This window comes from Eupeodes corollae, chromosome 2 (genome assembly GCF_945859685.1).
Source record: "Eupeodes corollae chromosome 2, idEupCoro1.1, whole genome shotgun sequence".
NCBI classification, from domain to species: Eukaryota; Metazoa; Arthropoda; class Insecta; order Diptera; family Syrphidae; genus Eupeodes; species Eupeodes corollae.
The window spans coordinates 91,002,297-91,015,592 of record NC_079148.1 but is presented as its reverse complement, the minus strand read 5'-3'; the positions used below and the strand labels follow the sequence as shown (position 1 = coordinate 91,015,592).

The following is a 13,296-nucleotide window of genomic DNA, read 5'->3' as shown; positions in this document are numbered from 1 at the left end:
TAATTCAATAACTGCTTCTTGTATTGCTTTTAACGAATTTGAGTTTGTAATTGATTTTAATAAAAATAGATTAGATATTAAGAATTTGTTGTAAAACTATGTACATATGATTTTAACACTGTCAATTTGTAAATATAATATTTGATTTCAATGTAGTCTCCATAAAGTATTGTAACTTGACGAATAAATAAATAAATATTAAACAGAAAAAATATCACATTTTTCTGGCAAACTTTCTCATTTTCAGGATTTTCACATCTTTTTTTTTTATAGTTGACGGGCACTCAAGAGGTAACTGTGTTTAAAGTTTAAACACAGTGCGAGCTTTAGGACAATAGGGAAGGATGATAGAGGAGATACCGATGCACAATGGTCTTAAAGTTTTGAATATCAAAATGATAGGGAAAAACAGAGTTGGGTAAAGCATTCCACATTCTCGATGTTCTGTTAAAAAAAGAATCTCTATACTTGACAGTTCGTCCAAAATTGAGCTCAAGGTTAAACTGATTTGCAATTCGAGTATTACGGCTGAATTATTTGAGGGGGGCAATTCAACTGGCTAATTCGACAGAACACTGTTTATAAAAAATATCGGTAGAACAACGAAAGGCATGACACATTGGGGTGGTGTTCGAGTGACATAATTGTTTCGGTTATAGTTCTATCGCCTATCATTTTCAAAGCTCTTTTTTGAATCCTGTCCAAAATACTTAAACTTGTTTTAGGGGCACCTGCCCAAATATGGGAGTTATATTTAATTTTGGTACGAATAAATGCTTTGTAAATTTCAGTCATATCAGAAGGGGTACAAACATTTCTTGCACCGTCGCGTGGGAGAAATCCTAAGCATCTAGCAGCATTTTTGGCAATGTAGGATATGTGAACATTCAGAACTGCCAACAAGAACAGAATATATACGTGGCATGCACCAAAAACCCTCTTAAATATGGCAGTTAGAAAAATGTTTGAAACTCGGAATGCTTTTATGTGCAGGGAGTCCTCCAAATTAAATAGTAAGACCAACAGAGCTGAACAAAAGTGTTGCAAAATAATGTAATAGTAAAAGTTTTCACTTAAGCCCTTGAAATATATACAAATACAATATATTATTTAAATTTTTGTCAGCCTTCTTTTGAGATCATTAAAAAACATTTGTAGGAGGTGCTTAATAACATATCTTTATGTTAAGACCCCCTATCTGATTAATAGTCTAGATCCGCCCTTGTCCTTAATCTACTTTATGAGAAAAACTGGAGACAGTTAGCCAAGGACAGATTAATTTGAAGAATGTAATCATGTCTACCCTAGACTGAAGGACCGGCTTTAGTGGGTCATTTCTATCCTAGAAGAAATCTAAAACTTTTAATGATATATTTTTTTTGTAGGGCGCTGCACAATTTTACAAGATAAAACATGGTATGTGGAGCATACATTAAAATTTAGTAAAAATGATAAATATCACCAGAGTAGGCACAGGAAGTGCGTTTATTAACAATAAAGCAGAGCTTGTCCACTTATAAATATTCATCTCTTGGCTGGCGTTTGGGTTGGAGGAGAAACATTTTGATTTAGCCAGTAATGCACCGTTGATTCTAACCTTCCGTTGGCATTGAAAACCAACATTATAGACTTTCTGTTTCTCTAAATGGGGAGGCCTATGGAATATGTAGATACTATAACTTACGTAACTGTAAAAGAATTTATTAAAAAAAATCATATATTTTTTAATACTCACTCCGTTAGTTATTTTGCTTTGTTTTTATCGTCTTTTTTATATTCGCTAAGACATGATGTTTAGATAAAAATCAAAACAAAATGAACTAAGCGTTCCGCAGCAATGTTAGTTTTTGAAGTACTTTGCTCTCTTCCGAGGTTAGATGAACTTCCATGACAAGGTTCTGTTCTGTGCCTTAGTCGTGTCGTCTACCAGAATAATTCTTTGCTGTTTACCTACTCGTTCATTTATTATCTTTACCTTTTTTACTGCCATTCGCCTAATTAGTACCGTTTGAAGGTAACCAGCAAAGTGTGAAAAGTAACATCAATGAAGTTGTAATAACGATTATCTTAAGTCACGATTGTATTTTGCAATTTTTTGAAATGTCTTATACTATTTTTTGTGTTATGATATACGACTTGTCCCCATAATAAATTAAATACCTGCCATTGCGATGATGATTTGTTTAGGTAGCCAGGTTAGTTACGATCTGCAAGTAACACTAACAAAAGTGGTAAAATGTCTGGATGTTCGATTTACTCGTACAATGCACAATCTACTCGTAGGTAGATTTATAAGTCTGAAGCTTTGTTGTGCAAAAACAAAATTACAGAATATTGGAAAATGTTGTTCATGCATCGTTAAGATCTCTTTTATGCTAAGACGAGAATTGCCAAGAAGTACACGTCATGTTGATATAGTTTTCTTAGTCCAAAGGCATACAGAGTGATGAATCATAAAAGTCATAACGGTTGCAAGTGAACGCGTGAACGTAAACTGCGTATAAACAAATAAAATTGAACAATAAGCGGAAATCCACCACAATTATTGACTCATTTTAGGTATGATAGATGTTATCCAATAGGGGTAGAAGAAACTTAGCCATCGGATGTCTTATTTTGGACTTTACTGGTACTTCCAAAGATGATTCTTAAGTATGCACTGAAAAAGAAAACTCTCTTCGACAAAAATTGGGTTAAACTTGCCGAAAATTGTGGAATGACGATTAACTTGTCAGAATGTAACTCAAACCAGTGGAAGAAGATCTTTTATGAAATAATCCAACTGACTGATGAAAATGAAAGATATGCCTTTATCGAAAAAGCTCGCAGTTCAACAGACCGAAAGTATTATTCATTAATCAATTACAATCTTAATGAAAATAACTACTTTAAAAGCTGTTCCTCGTGCTACAACATAGGGACCATCTTCAAAATTAGAGGTGAACTCATCAAATTAAACTTTACTCCACATCGAACGGCGGGGAACTGTAGTTTATGTAATCTCTAAGAGAGGGAAGACATCCTTTATTTTATTGGAGTTTGTCCAGTGCTTAAAGAAATAAGGCGTCACTACTTTGGTAAAAATGTTCTACTAATCGAGGAAGTAAAGAGTTATCTAAATGGTTTCGACTGGCAGCTTCTATTCAACTATTATAGTAAGGCCTATGCTTATAGAACAAGGATAATCACCGAAAGTTTTTAATTAGCTATGCAATAATGTATGTTTTAGCATTAATTCAAATTTTAATTTTTGTTTTAACTAAACTAAAAGTCATTCCGTTTTAACTAAATTCAAAGTCCACGAAAATAGTTTTAAAAATTGTAATATTACAAATATTTGGCAAAATGTATCAGTTAAAAATCAAATTAATGTTTAAAAATTATAAACGAATTATTATCACATAATATTGTATACTACAGACACACGACAAACTTTGTTATGTCTTAATTTATTCATGTTCACTATTCAATACAATGTATACAAATTTGTTTTTCATGAATAAAATTTATCTATCTATCTATCTACTACCAATTTGTACATTTCCTTTCCAAGTCTTATAACTAAATAGAAGTTAATCGTAGCCATCTATCAAAAGGTACCTGAAATTGTTTAGACCTTTGGTTTTCAATTCGAAATAAATCCAACGGCGGATCATTTTTTGAACAGGCTAACAAAATTTAAAAAACACGATGACGATGACTTGGTTAAAAGATTTGTATTTATTTAAAACAAGACTTTAGATTCAAGAATCCGTTCCTGGAAATGAAGCTAAGATGACGATTGAAAAGAAACTTAAGCTTATTGAATTGCGTCGTGAAATAGCTTCGCAAGAAGAAAATTTTGCAAGTCATTCGTCGCCTTCGTATCAACCGTCGTTTAAGGAAATTGGATATTCCTTACCATTGTTTTCTGGTGATGATACATACGATGCTAAGAAATGGATCAGTACTTTTGAGCGAGAATGTCATTCCGTTCACGGTGATTAGTGTGTTCAAATTAAAAAGCATTCCGCATCATATTCAGCGCAAGTTGCCAAGCATTAAAATGAATCAAAACTCAAAACCTTAAGTCAACTTTTCCGTTGGTGACTCCGAAAAAATGCTTGTTCAATGCTACAATTGCTCTGGCATGGGACATTTTTCCTTTTCTTGTCCACATCCCACTTCTGAAGTTGTGGACGATGACTTGGTTTAAAAGATTTGTATTTATTTAAAACAAGACTGTTTCGTCTCAGAGATATTTTTATTTGTATATATTTATTTTTAATGATTTTCTTATTCTCTATTTTTACTCTGACATTGATTTAATAAAAAATAATAAGCAGCAAGTTGAAACTAAACATGTAGGTAGATAAGAAATGTATGAATGTGAGATATATGTATACAACTTAGGATGGTATAAATACATATTTACAAACTTAATGTTAATCTTAACCCTACATTCAAAAGTTTCAAGAGCTTAACGAAAACTTTAGTTATTTATTTTAGAACACTGTTGTCCAGCAAGACATGGTCTAACTAATTTGGACGACCACCTATGTACATACATAAGAAAGCATTCTAAGATTTGAACATTTTTTTAAATATGCCATATTTAGGACCTAAACTACAATACCTTTGAGGATTTTCGGTGCGCTGAAATATTTAATATATAATGTTTTTTTTATCTTGTTATCGTTTTTATAGTTGCAAAAAACGCAATGAACAAGAGATTTTTAGAAAGATGCCTATGTGTGCGTGTGTACGTACATTCGTACATCCGTACGTTTGCGACCTTTTCGTCCATAACATAGGGTACAGGAATTAATCCAGAAAAGGCTAACAAGAAAATTGCGTTGGTGTTCTTTTTACCATAGCAGTTTTAAAAAAGGTGAACATTTTGGTTAACCCTAAATATCTTACGAACCAAAAACGCTAGCGATTTGAATAAAATTTTATATAATAAATTGTAACGTGATACCAAACAAATATATTTTTGAAAAAAAACAATTAACCGGTTTTTTATATATTAAAAAAACTGAACAAAAACTATTACCTCGAAAGTTTTACGAATACAAAATGATTGTATCTATAAAACAATTTTATGCAAAGAAAAATAACATTTTTAACATCTGGTAAAATTTTGAGAAAAATCGAATTGATAGTTTTTCTTATAAAAAATGAAAACCTGAAAAAAACATGACTCAAAGTTTAAAAAAATATAATTTCGACTCAAATATCTTTTCAAAATTTTGAGATTATGGCTTCCATTTAATTTTAACATATAAAAAAATATTGTTTTCAACATTCTGAAAAATTTTGAGAAAAATCGAATTAACAGTTTTTTTTTACAAAAAATAAATCCCTAACAAAAAAACAGTACTAGAACTTGGTAAAAATTTACTTACGACTCAAAAAGCTTTTTTTCATAGAAAATATTGTTTTCGGTTTTTAGTAGTTTTGTTTATAAAAATCCAACAGTCCTTTTTTCATAAAAAAAATAAAAATTGATTTTCGGTTTTTGATATCTCTCAAATTAATTTCATTCCTCTAATTTGTAAATTTGTAAGAAATGATACTTAAATTGGAAAACATTTGTTTTTTACCAAAAATCTATCAAAACTAGATTTTCAAACTAAACTATTTCTTTATATGAAAAATACTGTTGGTAATTTAAAAATATTTAAGAATAATTCAACTAACTACTTTTTAACCCAACACGGAAACCCACAAAGTTTTAAGCAAGACATATCGACAGACGGGATGGGAAGTTATCAGTGTGTTAAGCATTCCAGCTTCTTTTTACTATAGCTATCAGTCTGCTTAATGTTGTAGAATCTCTTTTCACTTCAATTCACAAAGCTTTTATATTAAATTAATAGATATGAAACGTTTATTGTGTTTTCCAATTAGCCATTAGTTTACCGAAATTGTCACTTTTGTTGTTTTTGTATTGATTTTTGTTTTGTTTTTGATTCATATTCTTGAAATTCGTCGAAATTACAGTTATAGAGCATCCAAAGAAAATTTACTTCAAAAAGTAGATTTCTTTAATTTTGAAAGATCTTAAAAGTTTTTGTATTTAATAGAAAATAAAAAAAAAACACTTTAAGAAAGTATAACACTATTTATGTGCGTCAAAAAAAATTAGATGAAGTTGATGACGAGTTTTAGTAATTGAAAGACAACATAATATCAAATTGGTGACCTAAGAACCTAAGTATTTGCCCTTTCTCTCAGAAAACATCTTATTAAAATGAATTGAAGAAATTAATGTTAAGTGTTTCCAAATTCTAAATTGTGTGAAAACAAAGATTTTCGTTTTTTTCTGATACCAAACCTTTTTTTGCTTAAAATTGTTTAATTACTAAAAAGAATCTTAAGATGAAATCGTCATCGTCATTGGTCAAAAGTTTAAGAACTTTTGCTGCGTGATTGGATAAGAGCTGGATTTCGGGTTGATATGTCCAGTCCTCAGTTGTCAGATGACAATTCTTTTTTTCAGTTTTTTTGATTAATAAAGAAATCGAGATCGAATATTTTTCGAACAAATTGTGACTTTATCTCCAAAGTAATTGTATGAAACGAAAAGAAAAACGTTTTTGACATCTGGTAAAATTTTGAAAAAATCGAATTGACAACTCTTTTTACAAAAAAATTAAACCTACACAAAATTATTTAAAGTTTGTACAAAATAATTTTCGATTTGTGTATCTTTTTAAAAATGTAAGATATTGGCTTCAAACTAATTTCATCTCGTACAAAATATAGTTTTTAACGTTCAGTAAAATTTTGGGAAAGATCGAATTGGCACTTTTTTTTCCAAAAAAATAAAAACATATAAAAAACTTGGTAATAAACTGATTTTCGACTCAACTATCTTTTAAAAAGTTTTAGATTAGATATTGGCTTCAAACTAGACATTTCGTAAATTTTAAATATAAAAATAATCCAACATTCAGTTTCTTTATAAAAATTAAAATTTACTAAAAATAGTACGCAAAATAAGTAAAAATTGATGTTTGCTTCCCAATACCTTGTGAATTAATGAAGGTATTTACTTCAAAATAATTTCATTCTATTTAAAATTCTGTCTTAAACGTACGGTAGAAAAATCTAATCTGTATATTATTATTTAAGAAATAAAAACTTTCAATAAATACGTCTAAAATTGATTAAAATTGGTTTTTGACTATAAATCTCGTTAACAAAAATAGATTTTGAAATCAAACTATTTCATAAGATGCAAAATTTTTTGTTTAGCTTTAAGAAAAATTCAACTGACAACTTTTTTTGCAACACACGAAAACCTATAAAAACAACAAAAAACTGATGAGGAATGGTTTTCGACCAAAGAGAGCAAGGAAAGATTTTGACTTCAAATTATTTATCTCACACAAAATATTTTTATCAGTATTTTGTTAAAGTCTTGAGCAAGACAAATTGACAGACGGGATTAATTAAATTCAATTAAGTTAGTCGTAGTGGATCTACCTTAAAGAAAACCATGTTGAGCGGGGGAGAATAAGGGCTAGCAATGGAAATAAACGAAATCATAAACTAGGCTTTCAAGAAGTTTTGGGATGCAAGAAAGTTTCGCAATAGGTCTATAATTGCTAATTTCAGTTTTATTGTCTTGTTTATGAATGGGAAATGAAATATAAGAGGAAACACACCTTGTGAAAGAGAGAGACGGGAAAGAGTGCAGTTAGAGGAATTGACAGAGAATGCATACATTTTTTTAAACAACTGATGGGACGCCATCAGGACCATGGCTAAAGATTTCTTTGGGGCTTACGATTTTGGCAATTACCATTTCTTCAGTTATTGTGAAAGATGAAAGAGAGGTTTGAGCGCAACCATCTAAGTAACTTAAGTAGTGAGGACCAGGATCATGGAGATGTTCAGTATAAGATTTGCTACAGTATTCAGCAAATAGATTTGATATGGTTGTTGCATCTGAGGAGATTGGAGAAACTCATTGAAGGTGCAAACCCATCATTTTCGATTGGCATTTATAAACTAGAAAAATGTTCTTGCGTCATTTTCCATTTGGTTAAGGTATTGATTATAAAGGCATTCCCTTAATTCCGAGTAATAATTATAGGCGAGAAGATAGTTGCTGTGGTAGGTGTCAGATTTGGACTGTAAAAAGATCTTCCAAAGCTTGTTACGGGTATTTCTTAGGCTACGGAGATATCTGTTGTACCACGGTGGAGAGAGGTGATTCTTTTTTTGGGTGAGAATGGTACTGATTCTTCAATACAGTATGAAAGAATCAAATAAAACTAATTCGTAAAGGACTCTACTGTTGAGTGAAGGAAACTTAATTTAAAGTCGGCTAAGCTAAGAAGACTGTTGAGTTTGGAAAAATCAATCCTACGAAAATCATAACAGTAATTATGCATTTCAAAAAAGTTGTTTTCAAATTCTGTGGGGAAGAAGAGATTAAGGGGAGGATGATAGCGATCCAAAGTTGAGAGAGGGTGAGGGCTCGCGGAGACAACACAGTTATTGCCCATAGTCAGACAGACGATCAATGAAAAGCGATTCAGATTCAGAGCAGATGTTAGTTGGAAAGAAGGATGTCTGATCATCTGATGTGGACCAATTGAGATGGTGAAGATTAAAGTCGCCAAGAACGATTATCAAATCATTAGGTTGCACTTGTTCAAGCAAATAATCAATGGCACTAACAGCACCTTAATAAAGGACAAAAAGACAGAACTTGGGGAGTGTAACCTTTGCTGGTACACCTTCAAATTCGATTGAAGTAGGAATATAGAGTAATGAACTTTCAAAATTACTATTGATAGCTAAAAGCACACCACGACCATGTGTATTACTCGCATATTCCACGACATCCATTCGATAGTTGGTTTGAGGTTTTTTTCGGCAAGGGCAAAGATGTCATAAGGAAGGTTTTGGGAGCTATTAAAGATGGCAGGCGTTTTCGACCTTAATTCTTTTACATTTTGATAGTATAGGCTAAGACATTTAGGTTTCGTGGTCTTCAAGTTAGAAGCAATAGCAATTCTTCATATCTACACGGGATTTTTGGATATGAGATAATCGTTTTGAAGAGACGAAGGACGCGAAAGAGATTAGGTCTTTATCCATCCATCATGAAATTTCAAGAATATTTCCATAAGTGCATCACGTTTGGTAGGGAGGCTTTCTTGGGAGATTAAAACCTTTATGTTTGTATTTGTTTTCCCTTTAAAGCAAACAGAATCTGCTTGTCGTGCAGGAAAGCTAGGTAAAGACGGACATGGTTGTAAACTTCTCTAAGACGGGACATAATATACCGATCATTAATAATGGTCTCAGATAAATGTTTTGTTAACTTTACATTTGGAGGGATCATTGGGTTAAGGAATCCTTAAGGTTCTTGGGAAACTGATGAAGAAGATGCAGGGTTAAGAGTGTGAGAATGGATACAATTTGGATATGTGGATGTTTTGACAAAAGGGTCAACCATCGGAGGGCGAAAACCAAGACCCGGATGAGAAGGGTTAAAAGAAATTTGCTTGGATGGAGGCTTAATAGAGGTAGGAGAAGTTTTTCGTTCTTGTTTTAAGAGTCCAGTTGGGTTCAGTATTATTTTTGGGATTAGGTTTGGGTTTGTTACAATTAATGATATGATTATTGCTACTTATTCTGGAAAGCCGCATTTGACCAAGTCGTATATATCCTCTTTGGTGATAAAACATCCAGTTGTATTTTGAGGGAATCAGGAACTTGAATCTTCTTTCATTTTGAGCAATAGAATGTTTGAGCTGCTGAGCTTGAATATAAGTTTCCCATATTTTACAAAGTTGTTAAAGATTTATAGAATTTATTTTGTTTAGCGGAGGTATGATATGATAAGTTTTAAATTATTAAACTAGAAGACAATTTTTATATATAAAAGGTGGTAAAAACGAACTATTCCCACTGTTAAAAAAAAATACCAACGGACCTGTAAATTAAAAGATGCATAATCAAAAGTAAAGATATTTTATTTGCTTACCTTATTATTGGTATGACCAAGTGCGCAAGAATTTAGTTTTTCATCAGCATTAAAAACAAAGGTGCAAATATTATTACCTGTATTTAATAAATGCCTTAACGCTCACATAGGTATTATAGAGCTTCTCTGCTAATGACGGTAATTAAATTTCTTTTTCTGTGATGGCTTCTTGACAAGGTGTACAAACATATGTATCTACAATATCTTACTCTATACGAACTACCAAGTTATAAGTTGTAGCTGGATAAAGATAATTGTGTGAACGATTACATTGCATTGCTTAATATTTGATCCGGCGTCAAGCCTCACGATGTCGCGACGTCGCGTTGTCGTCGTCCGTTTCTCGATGAAGAAACATCTTTCTGCATTGCGCAATAAAATAGCATGACATACCAAAATCTTCACAACGCCACTGGTACTTTACTATGGGTATCTCTGCATACAAATATGACAATGGTTCATGACTTTTTGTATGGAAACTACATTTATAAAAAAAAACCTTAAGAAGTTATGTAGCTCTGCACGCTATGTTCTCGTAACTTAAGACTATACGGGACTTGGAAGGTGCACTATAACGTACTTGGGATTGTACAAAGGTGGGCAAGTTATGGATTCATAAAAACCTCGGCAATTGCAAAGAAATGGCAATGAGGCAATACTTAAAAAATAGAGAGATGAATGAAGTAGTCAGATCTTCTTCAATTTTGTTGTGCCATAACTTTACATCAGCCTCTGCCATTGAGACCCCAAAGTGTTATTGGACATTTTACCATGGTAATATTGAAACCAATAATAATTTTGTTTAATGATTCTGTCTTGAAGAATTTATGTCACATAAAAATATCTAAGATTTATGATCCTAATGTTAATAAAAATATCATATGCTCGTACTACTCGTTTAAGATGAAGGGTACCTGTCAACATGTAGTTCCGAGAGTTGACAGGTCGTGAGCTCAAAGTTGTACAACTCCTAGGCGTGCACGTCTCAAAGGCAATAAATTAATTCTCAATTTTATTTCCACACGATGGACTTGAACCCATGGCATTTAAGATTACCTTTAAAGACATTTGCAATAAGAGTGCTATTGACGGGCTTGTATCAGGTGACACTTTGACATCAAATCAGAACTTACGTTGTTGGTCATTTATAACAATTTTATACAGCATTGATATTATTATGGATATTTTTGTAATTTAATTGATTTATAAGTAGATTTTCATATTTTTGTATTTGGCATTTGATACACATTTCTAGTTTGAACTTAAGATTAAGAATAAGAAATACAATTCAAGCTACGTTTTGATGAATCAATCTTAGTATTTAAACGTCTTCGAGGGTACCTTGTATTTATAGCCGTCAGGTCCCAGATCATGTGCTGGTTCGGGCTCGGGCTCTGGTTGTGAGGGTGCACTTGGAGCTGGATACGAGGGTTGAGGCGAAGGATATGTTGGTTGCGGTTCGACGTTGCTAGTTTCAGGGCCGGGATAGGTTGGTTGAGGTGACTGGTAAGTTGATTGGGGCTCTGGATATGTAGGTCCAGGGGTGTCTGGTTGAGAAATGGTGGGTTCGGGTGATAGGTATGTTGACTGAGGAGGCTGTTCGGGAGCTGTTGGCTCCGGTGCTTGCGCTGCTGGACCTGAGGGTTCTGGATTAACTTCATTTTCGCTGGGTGGCAGATATTCTCTCATTGGCTCTGGTGGGCTGGGTTGTGGTGTTTGGGCTGGTGTGGGTCGTGGTGATGGAGCCGATGGTGGTGGACCATATTCGACTTTTGGACTATCTGGTGATGGAGCAGGCGGGAGACTGGGCTGTGGTTTAGGTGCAGTTGGTGGGGGACCGTATTCATATGGTGGCTGGGTTTCAGGTTCTTCAGGTTGGGGAGACTGGGGCTGTGGCTGGGGTGATGGTTGTGGTTGTGGTCGTGGTTGTGGTCGTGGTTGTGGCTGTGGCTGGGGTGATGGTTGTGGTTTTGGCTGTTCCGCATCTGGAGGTAGATATTCCGGTGTTATTTGAGTAGGCCTTGAAGGCATCGGCCGAGGTCGCATGGGCATTGGCTTGATGGGAGGTTGCTGCTGCTCATCAGCTGCCACTCCATTGCCGCCTGATGGTGCTGGGAACGGCTGCGAAGGTTGTTTATAATGGTAGCCATCATCTCGCAGATCAGTGTCTAGATGTGAAACATCACCGTGACAAAGTCCCAATAGAACTGCTACAAATACAACGAATAACTGGAAGAAAACCATCAAAATTGTCAAAAATTGAAACAAGACAAAAAAACAAAGGTTGCAACTTTAAAAACAAGATACATTATTTAAAAAACAATTATATATCCATCATATATAAATACAACAATGATTCTCATCAAGTCACTCTTTTTGAATCATCAGGTATTCCAATTAACCGTAGCTTGAAATGTACTTGAAGCTTAGTTGAGTTCCGCTTGAATAATAATATCATCATTATCTTAATTCAAACTTAAATATAATTTCAAAGCTTTTTTCTTCAAAGAAAATCCTACATACGAGTGTATTTGAAGTATGAAGGTAATCTCTTAAATTGCACGATGTTGTCACGTTTATTTCGTGTGTCCGTGATGTTCAGACTTGTCCGTCACGTCTTTCGATCGGTCGTAGGTCGGTCGTTCGGTCGGTTTTTCTTCCGCGCACTTATTAGAGTTTCTTTTAACGATTTTTTCTTAAACTATACGTTTTCCCAATTGAGTACTCTAAAAAGTTACTCCTGCAGTATAATCGTGCGCAAATTTCATTCCTCACTCTTTTTTAACTCCCACAAGCCTATTTTCAAATGCCGGTTTGTTTGTTGTGAAGGTTTAAAATTACTTCATAAATCACTTTCGTTGCAGCAGCAGAAGCACTAAGTAGGTACTTATGCATGGTTGCTTAATATTTGTTTACTTTTTTAAAAATTCAACGAACTCACCATATTTTCACAGATATTAATTTTGTGTGCTGTTGTTTTTGAAATATCGTAACTATAGATAGTAGTTTAAGTTTCGATGATGGCTAAGACAAGACAAGACAAAACAACTCTGAGGAGCTTGTTCCACTCGGCAAAGTTATCTGACGCAAGTTCACTATATGAATGATAGCCAATAGTTCTCTCTCAGCAATATTTATATAAAACGTGTAAAAGTTCAAACTCTATTGTGATGATGCTTATACTGAAGTGCGCCATCGTCATGGAAGTTAAAACGTTTTCAGACCATCCAAGTTCCAAACGAATGGATCATCATCACGAAGACAGTTTGATAATAACCATCGCATATATACGTCTACATTATGCT

General features: G+C 33.4%; 1 protein-coding gene across 1 annotated transcript; it reads right to left on the bottom strand.

Annotated features, from left to right (window-relative positions):
* Window positions 1–11,161: 11,161 nt before the first annotated feature.
* Window positions 11,162–13,111, bottom strand: LOC129944461 (uncharacterized). The gene is made up of 2 exons (XM_056053893.1): window positions 12,933–13,111; window positions 11,162–12,220 (listed from the first exon to the last, which is right to left on the bottom strand). Exons 1-2 carry the CDS (start codon window positions 12,933–12,935, stop codon window positions 11,306–11,308), a joined length of 918 nt encoding a protein of 305 aa, XP_055909868.1. The 5' UTR covers window positions 12,936–13,111; the 3' UTR covers window positions 11,162–11,305.
* Window positions 13,112–13,296: the final 185 nt, after the last annotated feature.